The 16,767-nt window shown below is 72.7% G+C and overlaps 2 protein-coding genes across 4 annotated transcripts; both read right to left on the reverse strand.

Moving 5' to 3' along the window:
* Positions 1 to 127: 127 nt before the first annotated feature.
* PRX (periaxin) lies at positions 128 to 8,700 on the reverse strand. 2 transcript variants are annotated; one of them, XM_067314482.1, is made up of 7 exons: positions 8,670 to 8,700; positions 6,007 to 6,061; positions 5,725 to 5,801; positions 5,508 to 5,623; positions 5,268 to 5,427; positions 4,813 to 5,006; positions 128 to 4,254 (listed from the first exon to the last, which is right to left on the reverse strand). In XM_067314482.1, exons 4-7 carry the CDS (start codon positions 5,535 to 5,537, stop codon positions 787 to 789), a joined length of 3,852 nt encoding a protein of 1,283 aa, XP_067170583.1. In that variant the 5' UTR covers positions 5,538 to 5,623; positions 5,725 to 5,801; positions 6,007 to 6,061; positions 8,670 to 8,700; the 3' UTR covers positions 128 to 786. The 2 variants fall into 2 exon arrangements, with proteins under 2 accessions (XP_067170583.1, XP_067170582.1); XM_067314481.1 differs by lacking the exon at positions 8,670 to 8,700 and adding an exon at positions 6,389 to 6,493.
* A 3,431-nt stretch (positions 8,701 to 12,131) lies between these two features.
* On the reverse strand, positions 12,132 to 15,574 carry SERTAD1 (SERTA domain containing 1). Of its 2 annotated transcripts, none has more exons than XM_067314492.1 (2): positions 15,443 to 15,574; positions 12,132 to 13,828 (listed from the first exon to the last, which is right to left on the reverse strand). In XM_067314492.1, the coding sequence occupies exon 2, from the start codon at positions 13,822 to 13,824 to the stop codon at positions 13,063 to 13,065; it is 762 nt and encodes a 253-aa protein (XP_067170593.1). In that variant the 5' UTR covers positions 13,825 to 13,828; positions 15,443 to 15,574; the 3' UTR covers positions 12,132 to 13,062. The 2 variants fall into 2 exon arrangements, with proteins under 2 accessions (XP_067170593.1, XP_067170594.1); XM_067314493.1 differs by lacking the exon at positions 15,443 to 15,574 and adding an exon at positions 14,022 to 14,505.
* Between the last annotated feature and the right edge of the window lie 1,193 nt (positions 15,575 to 16,767).

Raw genomic sequence — 16,767 nt, forward strand, 5'->3', positions numbered from 1 at the left:
GTGCAATGCTGAAGCTGGCGGAAACCGGGATCCGAGGGCTGCTGTCGACCCCTCGCCCGGCTCTAGTGCTGGCAGCTTGCCGCGGCCACCCGCTCCCAACCCACAGACCACGCCGGGGCCGGGGCTGTTCTCAGGTTAACGTTTATTCCAAGGGGACCAAGAACAGGGCAGGGGCTGGGGACGAAGGCGCAGGCAGCATCTGAGCCGCTGGGAGACACCCGGATTAATGGCTTTTATCTGGAAAATAAAAGGGGGGGGGCAACCGGCTCCGAGCATTTTCCCCGGCGTGGGAGAGTTACGGGTGAGCTGTTACAGCCCCCGGAGCCGCGTCCGTGGGGTTAACGGGAGCAGGAAATCCGGGTGTGCACGGAAACCCCGCACCTGGGCCAGGGTTTTCCTCCAAAATCGCGGCGGGAGCGATTGCACCGGGGCTGGAGGAGCGCGGCGAGGACTGTTAGTTGCCAGCTCCTGGCGTTTAGAGAACAAGGGGGAAAAAAACAAAATTGACAGCTGGCTGCGGAAAAACAGCATTAGAAACTCAGACGGGTTAAAGCAAGAACAGGAAACCAGAGGCGACACTTGCACCGAGCACCGACTCGCCGCGGGGACGGCCACGACCCGGCGGCGAGCGGGGGGGAGCGGGGGGGGGTGCAGACAACGAATGGTAAAAAATCGTAATCGTAAGCGTAGCTCGATTATTCACATTATCCTCACCGGGAAGCGCGCCCGAGGCAGCCCGAGGGCAACCCCACGCGTGCGCCGAGCCCCGGCGGTCTCCGCGCCCCTCTACGTGGCGGCGGGCTGCGGGCGCCCGCTGGAGCCGGGGCGGCCACGGGGGGCGGCGGCGTCCGCGCGGTGCTGGGGGCTCAGCGTCACCTTGGGCAGCCTGAAGCCGGCGGGGGCCGGCGGCGGCTCCGGGGCCGCGGCCGCCCTCTCCAGCACGGCCAGCTCGGTGCGGGCGGCCGAGGCCACCACGGCCTCGCCGTCCCTCCTCCGCGCGGCCCCCAGGGCGAGCCGGGGGGCCCGGAGGCTCTTGAGGGCGGCCAGGGTGCCGGCGCGCGGTGGCTCCGGCTCCTCCGGCTCCTCCGGCTTCACCAGGCGCAGGCTGAGCTCGGGGTCGGGCGCCGCGGGCCGGGCGGGCGCCGCCAGCTCCAGGCGGGGCAGCGGCAGCCGCAGCCGCGCGCCCTCCTCCGCCTCCCCGTTGACCTCGGCGCCGGCTCCCGGCTTGCGGAGGCGCCCCGAGCCCGGCTTGGCCGCCCTGCCCTCGCCGCCGCCGCCGCCGCCCTCGAGCAGCCCCGCGGCGCCCTCGGCCCCTCGGCCCTTGGGCCGCACCAGCTCCAGCACGGCCTTCCTCACGCCCAGGGCCACCCTCGCCCTCGCCTCCTCGCCGCCCTCCGGGGCGCCCCGCGGCAGGGCGATGCCGAAGCGGGGCAGCTTCACCCGGCGCCGCTTCCCGGCCTCGGCTTCGGCCCCCGGCGGCGGCGGCGGCTCCTCGCCCTCCCCGGGAGCCGCCAGCTCCAGCTCGGGCACCTTCAGCGCCGGCCGCTTCCCCTCCGCCTCGGCCACCGCCGCCGGCAGCCGGATTTTGGGCACCTTCAGCCTGGCCTCCAGCCCTCCCGCCTCCCGCTCCGGCTCGCCGCCGCGTCCCGGCTTCCCCTCGGCCGAGAAGCCCACGTCGGGGATGGAGACGTGGGGCAGGCGGCAGGGGAGCGGGGCGCCGGGCGCCGGCGGGCAGAGGGGCTGCGCGTCCGCCCCGGCCCCGGCCTTGCCCAGCCCCAGCGCCGGCACCTTCAGCCGGAATTTGCCCTCGGGGCCGGGCGGCTCCGGCTCCGCGGCGAAGCCGGCGGGAAGCGATGGTGCCCTGCTGCCAGCATCGGGGGCCTCGGGGGCTCCGGCGCCGCGGACGTCGGGGCTGGACCCGCCGAACCGCGGCAGCTTCGTCCAGCCGCGCCACCCCGCCGCCGCCGGATCACCGCCCCAGCCCGGCTCCGGCTCCGGCTCCGGCGCCTTCCCCTTGGGGAACTTGGGCAGCCCCAGCGAGGGCATCCGGAAGGAGCCGCCGGCCGCCGTCAGCGGCAGCTCGGTGTCCGAGAGCCGCGCTTTGGGCAGGGCGATGTCCAGCCGGGGCACCCGCATCCGGGGGCTGCCGGAGGCGCCGGCATTAGCCGGCTCTGCCGAGCTGCTCCGCTCCCGCGGCCCCTCCAGGCTCAGCTCCACTTGGGGCATTTTCCGATGGCTCTCGGCGGTGCCAGCATCCTCCGCCGGCCGGTTGGTGCCGTCCGCACTGGCCCGCGGCAGGCTGATGTCCAGCTCCACAGCCGGGAGCGCGACGCCAACGGAGGGCACCCGGGGGGCCCAGGCGTCCCCAGGCTCCGGCGGCTCCGGCGCTGCCCTGCCGCCGGCTCCCAGCCCGGGCAGCTCCACCTGCGGCAGCTTAATCCCCACCTCGGGAGCCAGGAAGCAGCCGCTGCCGTCCGCCGCCCCCTCCGGCAGCGCCGGGCCGGGCTCCTCCGCCTCCCGCCTGGCCGCCCCGAACGACGGCATCTTGAACTTGGCTTTCCTGGCCGGGGCCTCGGCAGCCCGGCTCTCTGCCGCAGGCTCGCCCTCCTTGTCCTTGCCGCCGAGCCGCGGCAGGGAGAGTTTGGGCATCCTCAGCTTCGCCCCGCCGGCGCCACCCTCGGGGCTCGCCGCCGGCTCCCCCTCCGCGCTCTTCCTCGCCTTCGGCCCCGCCGCCCCGAACCGGGGCAGGGCGAACTTGGAGGGCTTGGGCTTGCCGTCGGCGCCGGAGCCGCGTGCTGCCGCCTCCGTCCCCGTGCCGGGCACCTCCAGCTCCAGGCTGAGTCTCCGCAGGCCCCTCTCGACCGCGGTCGCCGCGTCCGGCTCCGCCGCCTCCTCCGGCTTCGCCCGCCCCACCGAGATGTCCACCCTGGGGATCCTGGCCACCACGGCGCCCAGGCCCGGCCCCCCGGCGCCCTCCGGACCCTCAGCCGCCGGCTGCGGCGCCGGTTCCCGTGCCGCCGGCAGCTCCAGGCCCACGGCCACCGCGGGCACCGCGATGTCCAGCGCCGGCACCGGCACCTCCGGGAAGCTCAGCCGCGCCGGGGCCGGCTCCAGGCTCCCACTGTTCACCCTGGCCGCCGGCAGCTTCACCTCCACCCGCGGCTGCTCCACGGCGATGCCCAGCTCCGGCTTCGGCAAGGCACCCTTGGGCAGCTCCGCGGCCAGCGCCTTCGCCCCCGGCACGCTGAGGTCCAGCTTGGGAACGCCGAACTTCCCCGGCTCCGGCTCCGGCGGCGGCAGCGGCTCGGCAGACACCAGCTCCACGGCGGCGCTGGGCAGCGCGATGTCGATGGTGGGCACCTTCACGGCCGGGAGCTTGGTCCGCGCCGCGGGCTCCGGCGCTGCCGGGAGCGAGATCCCCAGGCTCGGCAGCTTCACCCTGGGCCCCTTGGCCTTGGGGCTCTCCCTGGCCGCCGCGTCCCCCTCGGGCTCGCCGGCCGCCTCCCCCTGCCCGGCTTTGCCCCCCAGCTTGGGCAGGGCAATTTTGGGCACCTTGACGGCGATGCTGGGAGCTTCCCAGGCGGCGGCCGGCACCGGCGCCGGCTCCGGCTCGCGCCGTGCTGTGGGCAGCTGCAGCTCCAGGGCTGGCGGCTGCACTGCAATCTCCAGCACCGGAGCCCGTGGCCCTGGCTCCGGTGGCGCCGGCACGGCCGGGGGCGCCGCGCCGGGCAGGCTCAGCCCCACGTCCACCTTGGGCGCCGCCACGTCCACGGCCGGGAGCGCCGCCGGCGCCCCGAGCCCGGGCAGCGGCACGTCCAGCTCCACCTGGGGAGCCCTGAACTTGGCCTCCCCCTCGGCGCCGGGCTCCTCCTTGCCGAAAGCCGGGGGCGATTTGGGAGCCGCGGGCTCTGCACCGCCCCGGGGCAGGGCCACCTCCAGCTTCGCCCGTGGCTCCTCCACCTCCAGCGCCGCTGCTTTCCCGGCCACCGCCTCCCTAACCGTCAGCCGGGAGAAGGCCAGCCGCGTCCGCTTGGCCTCAGCCACTGCCGCCGCTGCCGCCTCCGGGGGCCCCGCGGGGGCCGGGGCGGCTGCACCCGCCGCCGCCGCGCTCCAGCCCCTCATCAGCCTGGAAAACTTGGGCAGGGAGAACTCCACGTCCACGGGCCCCGTGTCCAGCTTCGCTCCCGGCACTGCTGCCACCACCGGGGCTTTCACCACCTTCTTCTTCTTCAAGGGCGTCAGGCTTTTGATGTTCTGGGAGGGAAGGAGCAGTGCATGTGCCGTGCAACCTCTTCTCTGTGTGCCACCTCCTCCCCATGCGCAATCTCCTCCCCGCATGTAACCTCCTCCCCGTGTGCAACCTCCTCTCTGCATGCACCAGTCTAGCTGCATGTAACCTCCTCCCCGCGTGCAACCTCCTCTCTGCATGCACCAGTCTAGCTGTGTGCAGCCTCCTCCCCGCGTGCAGCCTCCTCCCCGCGTGCAACCTCCTCCTCGCGTGCAACCCCCTCCCCGCGTGCAACCTTTGTGCACCGGCGAGCTGTGGGCAGCCTGAGGCCGCCTGGTGCCACGGCACCGCTCACGGCACCCGCATCCCCAGCGCTGCACCAGCCCTCAACCCCTGCCTGGGGCCAACCTGCAAGCTCCCCGCTTCCCAGCCTGGCACCGCCAGCACAGGGACGGGACCCCGCCGGGGATGGCACCGGGCGCATCTTTGCAGCGAGTCACTGAGAAAGCAGCTCGGGTGGAAATAAACCCAGCAGAGACCAAGGGTCCCCGTCCCCGAGGGCTGAGCGAGTCGGAGGCACCTACCAGCCGGGCCATCTTCGCCTTGGGCTCCTTGGCCTCGGAGCCGGCTGCGCTGGGGTGGACGGCGGCGTCGGTGCTGGGCACGGTGCGCTTGAGGCAGAAGGAGACCTTGCAGGCCTCGGCGCACTGCAGCAGCCGCACGGCATCCTCGTAGCGGACGTTCTCGAAGAAGACCCTGGCGCTGAGGAGCTGGTCGCCTGCGGGGACGCGGTGGTGAGGGGAGGCCGTGGGGCAGCAGCCTTTGGGGAGGTGCCAGCAGGGTGCTGAGAGCCCCTGGGACCGGGGTCCCCATGCACTGGGGAGACCCTCATGGATGCTGCAACCAGCGGGAGCTTGCAAAGACTTTGGGGGCTCTGTGGAGCTTGCAAAGACTTTGGGGGCCTGCAAAGACCTTCGGTGTTGCTGTCAGGGCCCGTCGCCTCCCGCCCGCGCCCCCTGCGCCGTCCCTGCGCTCCCACCTTCGCGGAGGCGCAGAGCCTTGGCGGCGCTGGAGTCGCGCTGCACGTCGGAGACGTAGATGCCCTCCTTCCCGCCGCCGGCCAGGCTGATGCCCGTCACCCCGGCCTCGGCCGCCGTCTCCACCACGATCTCCACCAGCTCCGGCGCGGCGACGTGCTCCTGCAGGGCAGAGCGTGGTGTGGGACCGGCCCCGCGCGGCCCCGGCCCCCGCGCCGAGCATGCCGTGGTGCAGCCCTCACCTCGGCCACGCCGGCCCGGGCGGGCTCCATCCTGCCGCCGGGTCCCGGCTCGGCCGCCTCGCGCCTTCCCTCGGCCGCGGCCGCTTCAGCTCCGCATGGAGCGTCCCCTCCGGCGCCTGCAATGGGGCAAGGCGACGGCGCAGGTGACCGACGTGCCCAGCGATGGGGACCAGCCCCGGAGCCGGCCCGCGGACCCCCCTCTCCCGGCCCCGCTCACAGCTCTGTCCCCGTCGCTGGCTTCCTCGGGCGGCCGCAGGCTGGCACCGACCGCGACGGCACCTTCAGCTCAGTCTCCTGCAGAGGACGGGGTGCAAGGCTGGGGTCAGCGGTGCCCCGAGACCCCCCAGAGCATGGCTGGCTGGGACAGACCCCATCCTGCCCGGGGCAGAAACCTCTCCTCGGTGCAGGGCGTCTTCCCCAGCACCTGCATCCTCCCCGGTGCAGACCCCCCTCCTCCCCGGGCCCTGCGCTGCACCCGGGCCGGGCAGCCTGGACTCACCGGGTGCCGGTCTCCCGCGAGCAGACCATGGCTTTGCTGCGTCTCTGCCCCGCAGCTGCACAGAGGGAGAGAGGGGGGAGGACGTGAGCCCCCGGGGCGGCCCAGGGAGCCCCTGGGCAGCGGGACATGGCGGCACGGCCAGGCGCATCGCCGCGCTGGCGTCCCGAGCCGACCCGCAGCGCCAGGTGCTCCGGGCACGGCTGCCCACGGACATCGGGGGGGCCGCGCGGGTGGCAAAGCCCCCCGAGACCCCGTCCCCAGCCCTTCCCGCAGCCGGGACGGGGGCGCGCTTCCCTCCTCCGAGCTCAGCGGAGCCGGATACAAACACGTCCCCCCGTGCCCCAAAACCCCTCCGGCAGGAACCGGCAAGGCCCAAAATAACCTCAGAGCTCCTTCCTGCCGGGAACAGCTCCGGAGCGCTGGAGGGGAAGTGTTTTTCCCAGAGCAGAGGCTTCCTCCCTCCCCGCCTCGCCTCCGAGGAGGAGGGGGCCCAGGCGTCCTGGCCCCTGCGCTTGAACCTCCCCTGCTAGGAGGGGACCCAGGCGTCCGGGCTCTCCCAGCCCTTTCGTTCCCAGCGCAGGGTGGCATTTCCTTCCCACGCCGGGCGAGCGGGGCCGGTGCCGTAAAGGTCAGCGGCTCATATCTGGCATTCCCGAGCCGGGGGGGGCAAACGCCCCGCGCCGGCATTGCTGCCATTCCCCAGCGCCGAGCCGGGGCCGGGCGACGCGGCCCACGGCCACCGCGTGGGTGGGACCCGCCGGCCGCCCCCGGCCCGGGGTCCCCTCCGAGCCCGCCCGGCTCCGGCGGCGCCTCCCACGCGCCGGCGGCACAAGGAGCACCTTGTGCGGCTCCCGCGTCCCCCCCGCCGGGACAGGGGCCGGGGAATGCGGAGCATTTCGGAGACTCAGCACAAAACCCGCCGGACGGGGGTGGCGCGGGGCCGGCGGCAGCTCCCGGGGACAGGGGGTCGCAGCCCCTCTCCGGGCGCGCACGGAGCGGCCCCAGACCCCGTGTCAGCAGGGCCGGGGGGATGCACGTCCCCGCGGGGCCCCCGGGAGGGAACGAGAGCAAAAAGTCGTGATTTTCTTGGAAATCTCCCCATTTGCCTCCAAACAACCGTTTTCCTCCAGGCACTCTGGAAAAACTTCATCCCAAGCTCCAACATTTTTTTTTTTAATTTGTAAAAAAGCCTGGCTATTTCAGTGCAAATTAAAACGTCACCTGGAATTTTCCTGGGAATGTCCCAAAGCTCCCTGCAGCATGCCTGGAGGGAGGCCACAGCCAGGCACTTGAGGACGAGGTTTTGCCAGGCGGCCTGAGGCCACGGCGATGGGCCAGGGCGGAGGAGAGGCGATGCCGGCTGCTGCGGCCCCGATGGGGGGGCCGAGGGGATTCCCACCATGCCTGGGCACCTGCTCGGGGGACCACGATCCACACAGGGTTGGGACAGAGCCGGCTGGGACCCCTCTGTCCCCAGTGTCCAAGCACTCCCGGGTCCGCCACGGATGCGGCGCTGGAGGACCCCAGGGTGTTCCCAGCCGAGCGGAGGTGCCGACCCCATGGGGTCCATGCCCAGGCTCGATCTCCCCGGGGAATTGCTGGTCCGAGCCACGCCCAAGCCAGCTCCCAGGTTATTTAGGGAGCTGGCACAAGATTTTGATTTCTGGCAGCAGCGCCAGCAAAAGCACCAAACCTGCCCGGCACGGGGCTGAGCGCCGGGCACAGGGCCTGGCAGAGCAAAGCCCTGCCTCGGAGAGGGGCCCGGCCGCAGCAGAGCAGACGGGGACCGGGATGGGTCTTGCAAACCCTCGCCCCAGGCCTGCCGTCGCCCCAGGTGTGGGCACCTGCCTTTGCACTTCACGGTCCCGCTGGGTGCATGGTGCACCCCAACACCACTGGGCACCGGCCCTTGCGCTTTGCAACCCCTCCGTGTGCATGGTGCATGGTGCATGGGTGCATGGTGCACCCCAACACCGCTGGGCACCGGCCCTTGCGCTTTGCAGCCCCTCTGTGTGCATAGTGCATGGTGCATGGGTGCATGGTGCACCCCAACACCGCTGGGCACCGGCCCTTGCGCTTTGCAGCCCCTCCGTGTGCATAGTGCATGGTGCATGGGTGCATGGTGCACCCCAACACCGCTGGGCACCGGCCCTTGCGCTTTGCAACCCCTCTGTGTGCATAGTGCATGGTGCATGGTGCACCCCAACACCGCCGGGCACCGGCCTTTGCGCTTTGCAACCCCTCCGTGTGCATAGTGCATGGTGCATGGTGCACCCCAACACCACCGGGCACCAGCCTTTGCGCTTTGCAACCCCTCCGTGTGCATGGTGCATGGTGCATGGTGCACCCCAACACCGCTGGGCACCGGCCTTTGCGCTTTGCAACCCCTCCGTGTGCATAGTGCATGGTGCATGGTGCACCCCAACACCGCTGGGCACCGGCCTTTGCGCTTTGCAACCCCTCCGTGTGCATGGGTGCATGGTGCACCCCATCCCCAGCACTGCCAGGCACCTGCCTTTGCGCTTTGCAATGCAGCCAGATGCACCCCAGCCCCCAGTGCCACCCTCCTCGCGAGGGTCCAGCCCCGAAGCCGCCGCGCTGCGGGAAGGGGGCCCGGTGTGCGGGGTGGCCATGCCCGCGGCCCCCAGAGACGGGGTCCTTACCTCCGTCCGAGCCGCACTCCACTCTCTGCCGTGCCCCAGCCCAGTCCAGCGACCCGACGGTGAGGGTCGGTGGGGAAAAGGGTCTGGGGAGCGGGGCAGGGGGCCGCTAGCCCCGCGCCGCGGGGGGCAGGCGCTCCCCGGCCATTGGCTGCGGGCGCAGGCACGGGTGCGCGTGGGACCCTGCGTGCGGGAGGGTGTCGCGGCCGGCCCTGGCAGGACGCCCGCTGGCCTGGCGCCCCGTCAAGAGCCGCTCGCCGTGCAGGAACTGGGCGGGCGGGAGGAGGCCGGGCCGGGGCACCGGCTCGCTGCCAGGGAGAAACTGCTGAGCGCAAACAGCCGGGGCCTGGAAACGGCCCCCCGGGCCTGCAAAGCAGGCGCCTCCCGGCCCAGCCACACTCCGGCACGTGCATGGCGAGCTGGGATCGGGGAGCAGCCCCCGGCAGGGGTGCACGGCGAGCCGGGATCAGGAAACATCCCTGCACATCGTCGCATGCCGAAGCCTCAGCACTGAGCCCCCAACCCTGCAGCGGGGACGTGCAGGGTGCAGGAGACACCTCCTCATCCCAGCACTTGCAGGGCTGCGGAGGACTCGTGTGAGGTGGGGGGAACTGGGCTGGACTGGTCTGGGGTGGGGGGAACAGGGTGGGTGGGTCTGGGGTGGGGGGAACTGGAGCGGAGCTCCCTGCTCTGCCACCGACCGCCCCGGTGGCCTTGGTCACCTCACCTCGCCCGCTCTGGCACTGAGCCCGGCCCCGCGCGCACGGCGCTGCACAGAGCGGAGCTGTGCCAGGGCCCCGCCGGGGCCGCACGGCTTTTGCTCTTGCACAAGCAGCCGTGCGAGGTGCCAGCCCCCGTTTGGGGGTGCCGGGGCCGCGGTGGCCGGCGAGGGCTCTCCCGGGCTCTCCGTGCGCGGAGCGGCAGGAAGCGTGTGGGCTCAGCTGGTATTTTTAGCACTTTGGCGAAGAGGAAGCTCGAGCGTGGTCAGCCCTGCGGCGCGGGGAAAACCAGGCTCCAGGTCCCGCTCGGGGACCCTGGGGCCGCCTGCACCGCCACTGCTGGGAAGGGTCAGGGCCAAGGGCAGCCCAGCGCAGCCAGGGGCTCCGGGTGGCAGATTCCTGGCCTTGTCCTGCGCTCGGGGCATCGAGGGAGGAGATGGCTCCCTGCGCCGGCCGGCTCACCTGCATCTCCGTGCACCGGCCGGCTCGGCTGCAGCCCCGTGCGCTGGGCTTGCTTTTGTCTGCATGCACGGGGCTCGTTCGCGTCCCCTCGTGCACGGGGCTCGTTCGTGTCCCCTGTTCATGGGGCTCAGTCGCGTCCCCAGCCGGAGCCCGGCTGCCCCCAGCCCCTCTGCACTGGTGCAGGAATTATCCCTTGGACATTTCCCGCAGGGCTGAAAACAGGAGCCTCCCTGCACGGGCTGGGGTGCAGTGGCCGCGCGTGCCTCGTGCCCCTGACCGCTCCGGGCCAGGGGGACACGGACGCTGCCCGGCCGCCCCGGCGAAGGCAGGAGCGGAGCGGAGCTGATTTTGCACCGCGGCCCCGGGAAGCCCGTCCTGACCCGTCCCAGGGAGCCCGGTGACGTGGCCGGAGGGAGAGGTCGAGCCCTGGGAGGGGACATGGTCGCGGCGCTGTAAACACAGGACATCCTGCTCACCGCCAGCGTCCGCCGGCAGACGGCCGGGTGCAGGCCCCTTCCGGCACGAGGACGCCAGGAGCCGGACGGAGCTCGGAGCAGCCCCAGGACCCGCGTGGGACCCCCGGGACCAGCCAGCCCAATGCAAAACGTGGAGTCCAGGGCATCCGGGGAAGGAGGCGCGAGCGCGGGAGCCAGGACGCCTGGGTCCCCGGAGCCTGGAAATGTGATTAGTCTGCCATTCCCGCAACTGGGGGGGGGGGGGGGGGGGGGCCGGAGCGCCGGGGAAAAGGCGCAAGGCGAGCACAAAACCACCTCTCGGAGGCAAGTGCCTGGGCGCGAGGGCTCGCGCGCGGCACCGGCGCACACAGGGCCCTTGAGCGCTGCAGAAAGCGGCGATTCATCCCCGGGCGCCGCGGCGGCGCGTGGGCTGGGCAGGGAATTCGGGAGCAGGCGTGGGCCCAGCCGGCCCGGCGCCCGGCCCGCGGGAGCGCGCACACGTGCAGCGAGCTGGCGTCAGGCCTCTGCCGCGCGCGCGGGAGCCCCCCGAGCGCCCCGGAGCGGAGCCGCGCACTGACCTGCCCAGAGCAGCCCCCGCCGGCCCCGTGCCGAGACCCCGGTCCGACCCGGAGCCGCTTCCCCCCCCAGCCCCTCCCAGCCCCGCTGCACCCGCTGCTAATCACCTCCTCTGCTAATTGCATCCTCGTCAGCAGCCCAGCTGAGCCCTGGGAGATCCCGGGGGCGGCCGGCTGGGACACATCCCCGTCCCCGCTGGGGAGCCCTGAAGGGGTCCCGCTGGGCACCCGGGGGTCCTGCACCCCCAAACGGGGCTGAGCATGTGGGGGTCCTGCATGGCTCCAAATGGGGCTGTGCCTGGGGGTCCTGCACCCCCAAACGGGGCTGAGCATGTGGGGGTCCTGCATGGCTCCAAATGGGGCTGTGCCTGGGGGTCCTGCACCCCCAAATGGGGCTGAGCATGTGGGGGTCCTGCATGGCTCCAAATGGGGCTGTGCCTGGGGGTCCTGCACCCCCAAATGGGGCTGAGCATGTGGGGGTCCTGCATGGCTCCAAATGGGGCTGTGCCTGGGGGTCCTGCACCCCCAAACAGGGCTGTGCCTGGGAGTCCTGCACCCCCAAATGGAGCTGGGCACCCAGGGGTCCGGCACGGTCCTGTGCCGAGGGGTCCCGCAGGGCTCGAGACACCCCGAGCGGCGGTGGCGGCTCCAGGGTGGCGGCTCCGGAGCCGCTCCGGGCGCGGGCGGGTGCCGGCGGCCGCGGTGCCATCATTCCTCGGGGCTGTGTCACTTCCTCCCCGGCCGCGCTCCGGCTGCTGGCGCCGGGCCCGGGGCCCGCAGCCGCCCCTTGCCGCCCGGCCCGGCCCGGCCCCTCTTGTGCCCCAGCCCAGCCCGGCCCGGCCGCGGCTCCGGGGCCGGCTTCCGCCTTCCCCTTCCCATTCCCAAGCTTGGCCGGAGCGGCGCGGACGCTGCCGGTGCAAAGCACCGTGCCGGCAGGCTGCCGAGCCGGGGCCGGACTCTGCCCCGCGGCCGGGATGGCCAGCTCCCTGTGGGGCAGCATCGTGGGGCCTGCACGGCTGTGGGGCAGCCATGGGGCGGCCGTGGGGCAGAGCGGCAGCGAGGCGGCTGACTCAGCACCAGGAAGCCGGGCTCGGCTCCGCGGGCTGCCGTCGGCCTGAATCACTTCCCGTCCCGCTGCCACCAGGCCGGGGCTGAGCCTGCAGAGCCCCGGTGCCCATCCGCGTCCCCCCCGTGGGCAGGGGGCCCAGGCGTCCGGGGGCAGAACCCCCCGCGCAGGGACGGGGACGGCGCTGCAGGTGCGGGATCAGGCTGTGCAACGGCATGTCCCTGCATCCCATGGCACGTTCCTGCATCCCACGGTACGTCCCTGCATCCCACAGGACATCCCTGCATCCCGTGGCACATCCCCGCATCCCATGGCACATCCCCGCATCCCATGGCACATCCCCGCATCTGGATGCAGCCAGGGACCAGGACACGGGGAGGCCGCGGCAGTGCACAGACGCAGGAGGCAGCCCAGCACGGTTCCGGTATATATTATCCTTGTTTCCAAGCAGTGCAGTTCACGGCAGCGTGCCCGGAGCTCCGGAGACGCCGGCCCCAGCTGCTGGGCCCTGAGCCCCAGCCAACGTCCCCGCGGGGTCCCCAAGGCAGCTGTGGGTCCCAAACCGTTGCCCTGGGCAGGGGTGACGGTGCCCCCTGTGTCCGCTTGCTTTATAACCGTCCCCGGCTCCGGCATCGCCGGCAGCTCCTGCAGCCCCGCGCCCATGAGGAGCTCGGCACCGCGCGGAGCAGCCCAGCACCGCGCAGGGAGCCCAGCGCCAGAGCCCGGCACTGCATGGAGCCCAGCACCATGCAGAGCAGCCCGGCATGGCATGGAGCAGCCTGGCACCAGAGCCCGGCACTGCACGGAGCAGCCTGGCACTGCACGGAGCCCAGCACCACGTGCAGCAGCCCAGCACCGCACGGAGCAGCCCAGCACCACATGCAGCAGCCCCCAGCCTCTCCGCAGCATCCCAGGGCTGCAGCCGGGGGTCCCGGCCCCCCGGGGGGAGGCAGCAGGATCGGAGCCCCGGCTCCGCGGCAGCGCAGTGCGCCGGGCTGGGGCCGTGCACGGTGCATCGTCCCGGTGCGCGCTGGCCGTGCGCTGCCGCGCGGCCCAGGCAAAAGTCCAGAATAAGTTAAAACGGCGGCTCGCCAAGGCGCCTCGGGGCGCCGGGGCCCCTCAGAGCGCGTGGGTGCCCACCAGCACGTCCATCAGGTAGTCCAAGTCGTCCATGTCCAGCCGGCCCCCGTCCTCGCCCTCCTCGTCCGCCCCGGAGAAGGCTTTGAAGCCGGCCAGGCTGGTGGGGGACCAGACGTCGCAGTCGTACATGGAGGTGTCGATGTCCTCGAAGATGCCCTCCAGGCTGTCCTCCAGCAGCGAGCCGCTGGAGCCGAGCAGCTCCAGGGAGCCGAAGAAGGGGTGCGGGGGCCGCGCGGCGTCCGGCCGGCCCCCCGGCTCCGGCGCCCCGTCCCGCAGCCCCGCCGGCGCCTCGTCCTCGGGCTGCGCGGGCCCCGGGGTGCCGCCGCCGCCGCCGAGCGCCTCCGCGCCCTCCAGCGCGCCCGAGAGCGGAGCGTCCCAGCTGGAGAGCAGCAGCTCGTCCTCGGGCGCCGGGAGCCGGTTGCCGCCGTCCCTGCAGTCCGGAGCGGAGGCGGCGCCGGGGCCGGCCGGGGGCTCGGGGCCGGCAGGGGGGCAGCCGGGGGGCAGCGGCCCCTCGGCCTCCGCCGGCATCTGGTCCTGGATGCGCCGGAGGGTGTTGGCCACCAGGACGAGGTAGCGCAGGTTGGGCTCCACGTGCCGCAGGCTCTGGTGCAGCTTCAGCATGGAGATGTTGAAGAGGGAGTCGGAGGGGGCGGCGGGGGCCGGGGCCGCCCCGGCGGCGGGTGCCGCCGGCTCCTCGGCCTCCATCTCGCCATGCTTCCGCTTCACGCCCTTGGCCAGCATGGATCTGCGGGAGCAAGGGGGCCGGGGGTGAGCGCGGCCGGCCCGGACGCCTGGGCCCCCGGGAGGGCTCGGCGGCGGGGCGGCATGGCCGGGGCGGAGGGATGCTTGCGGCGGGGCGGCCCCCCGGCCGTGCCGGGTGGCACGAGGGTGTTTTTCGGTGGCGGAGCTGCGGGGACGGCGCTCTGCGCTGCACGTACCGGCAGTTGTCTTGGTGACACCACCCCCTCTGTGCGCACGTTAGTCACTACGAGCCGTTTCGGCAGCGCTGCCTGCAGCGGGGAGCTGGCTCGGGCCGGCCCCTGGAGGGGGCCCAGGCGTCCTGGCCCGCCTCTGCCCCAGGCAGGGACCCCCCAGCTCCGGGGGTGACCATCACTGTGGCACCGAGCATCCTGCCACCGGCACTGAGCCCGGCCCCACGTGTTCCTTCAGGGGTCCCCAGCAGGGACGTGTCCCAGGTTGCCACCGGCCAGAGAGCCCCGAAGGGCCCTGGTGCAGCCCCCCGGGGTGCTGCTGCCTCCCAAAAGCTCCCCCGGGCACAGGGGGGGTCTCCGTAGGATGGCACCTTCGCTCCTGCCCCCCAGCTGAGCGCCTGGGGGGAGCATGGCACCCGCTCCAAGCCCTCGGCCTTCACCCCGGTGCCGGCTCTTGGAAAGGGGCAGCTCGGCTGGCTGGGCACCCCCCGCCTCGCACCCCCCCTGCAAACCGGGGATGCCCCAGGAAACAGGGGCGACTCCTGCAAACTGGGGATTCCCCCCCCCCCATGCAGACCAGGGATCCCTACGGCAAACTGGGGACCCTTGCCATGCAAACTGGGGACAACCCCCATGCAAACTGGGGACCCCTAAGGCAAACTGGGGACCCCCTGCCATGCAACCTGGGGATTCCCCCTAATGCAAACTAGAGACCCCTAGGGCAAACTGGGGACCCCCTGCCATGCAACCTGGGGATTCCCCCTCATGCAAACTGGGGACCCCTACAGCAAACTGGGGACAACCTCCATGCAAACTGGGGACCCCTACAGCAAACTGGGAACAACCCCCATGCAAACGGGGGAACCCCTGCCATGCAACCTGGGGATTCCCCCCTCCCCTTGCAGACCTCGGACCCCTAGAGTGAACCAGAGACAACCCCCTGCAAACCGGGGATCCCCTCTCAGGCACCCCGGGGACCCCTGCACGTGCCAGGGAAAGCCCCCCCGTTTGCAGCCCGGGGATTCCTCCTTGCAAACGTGGGACCCCCCCCCGCCAACCGGGGACCCTCTCCCTTGCAAAACGCGGGCACCGCCGCTTGCAAAGGGTCCCTCGCCCCACGCGAGCCCGGGGGCGCCCCCCCGCCGCTCCCGTACCACCGCACGGGGAAGCCCGGCCCCGCCGTACCGGGGCGCCAGGCCGGGGGCCGGCGCGCAGCCCCCGGTGCCCCTCCGCCCCGCGGGCAGAGGCAGCCGTGGGGGCGGGTGAGTCACGCAGCGGCGGCGGCCCGGAGCCTCCGCCCCTTCCCCGGTGAGTCACCGTGGCCGGGCGCCCATGGCCGGACCCTCCGCCGCCCGCCGGGCCCCCCCGGCCGGCGCGCGCCCCGGGCCCCGGCGCGCGGGGACCCCCGGGGACCCTCATTTACATACCCGGCTCCTCAGGGGCCAATCAGCGGGGTCTGGAACGCGGCGCGCAGCCAATCAGGAGCCGGCATCCCCCACCCCCTCCCCTCGCCGTCTCCGCCAGCCGACTCGGCCACCCGAGAATTGCTACATCTGCCCGCCCGGCGCAGGCCACGCCCCGACGACCGCCTGGGCGGGGCCAGAGGCCTCGCGGCCAATCAGCGGGGGAGGAAGGGAGGCTCATCTGCATACGAGAGGAGCGGGGCGGAAGCGGGGATTAACGTCGCCGTCGGGGCGGGGGAGGCCCGGCCGGGCTCGCGTTTGATTGGCTGCGGCGCGAGGGCCTCATTTGCATACGGAGGGCGGACGTGAGCGACTCAGCCTGGGCGCGGGGGAGGCGCGGGCGCTCGCGTGCGATGAGTTTGCGGGTGCTCAGCCGGGGCGGGCGTGGGCCGGGCTCGCTCTCAGCCCCGCGGCTCCCAGCCCGGGCACCGGCCCCTGCAGCCGGCCGTTCCCTCCCCAAAGCAGCAGCAGGAGGCAGTTGCACCTGGCCTAGACCCCGGTGCATCCACGTAGCCTCTTCCTGCCCCCGTGGGAGCCCACCCGGCCCTGCGTCCCATTCCTGGCCCCTCGGGAGGCAGCGCAGCTGTGTGGGCAGAGCTCCAGCCTGCAGGAGCCGGGGGAAAGCCAAGAGCCCAGATGACTTAGAGGAAAGCGAAACAGCGTCGCTTCCACTCAGAAGTGAAACTGCGAGTCGGCACCCCGACTTGGGGGTCCCCGAGCCCCGCTGCCACTGCACCCGCCTGGGCCCTGCTCAGCTCCGCGCTTCACACCCTGCTCCCTTCGCACCGCTGGTTTCCGGGGAGCTGCCCCAGCCAGACCGGGGATCCCCGGCGCCGGGTGCGGAGCGCACTGCGAGCCACCGCTGCACCTGGCAGCACGGACAGGGCACAGACACAGCCCGGCCGGCAGGACGGAGCCGGGGCCGGGCGGAGGGCGGCAAAGGACGTGACCTCCACGGGACACGTGCCCGGCAGGGGTGCACGCACGCGCCAGCCCCAGACACACACGTGTGCCTGCTGCCTTCATCACCCGGGGCCGTGCCGGGTTATCTCTGCCCCAGTGGCCGCGGCTGCAAACCGCCCCCGGCACGTCCAAGGGTCGGCGGCAGGCAGGCCCCGGTGCCGCGGTGCAAAATGCAGCAACATGGGGCTGGTGGTGCAAAACACACCGGTGGTGCGAAATGCAGCAACACGGGGCCGGCAGTGCAAAATGCACCGGTGGAGCAAAACGCAGCGATGTGGAGCTGGTGGTACAAAACGCCCCGGTGGTGCAAAACGCAGCAGCGCAGG

Source organism: Apteryx mantelli, chromosome 35 (assembly GCF_036417845.1).
Source record: "Apteryx mantelli isolate bAptMan1 chromosome 35, bAptMan1.hap1, whole genome shotgun sequence".
Taxonomy (NCBI): Eukaryota; Metazoa; Chordata; class Aves; order Apterygiformes; family Apterygidae; genus Apteryx; species Apteryx mantelli.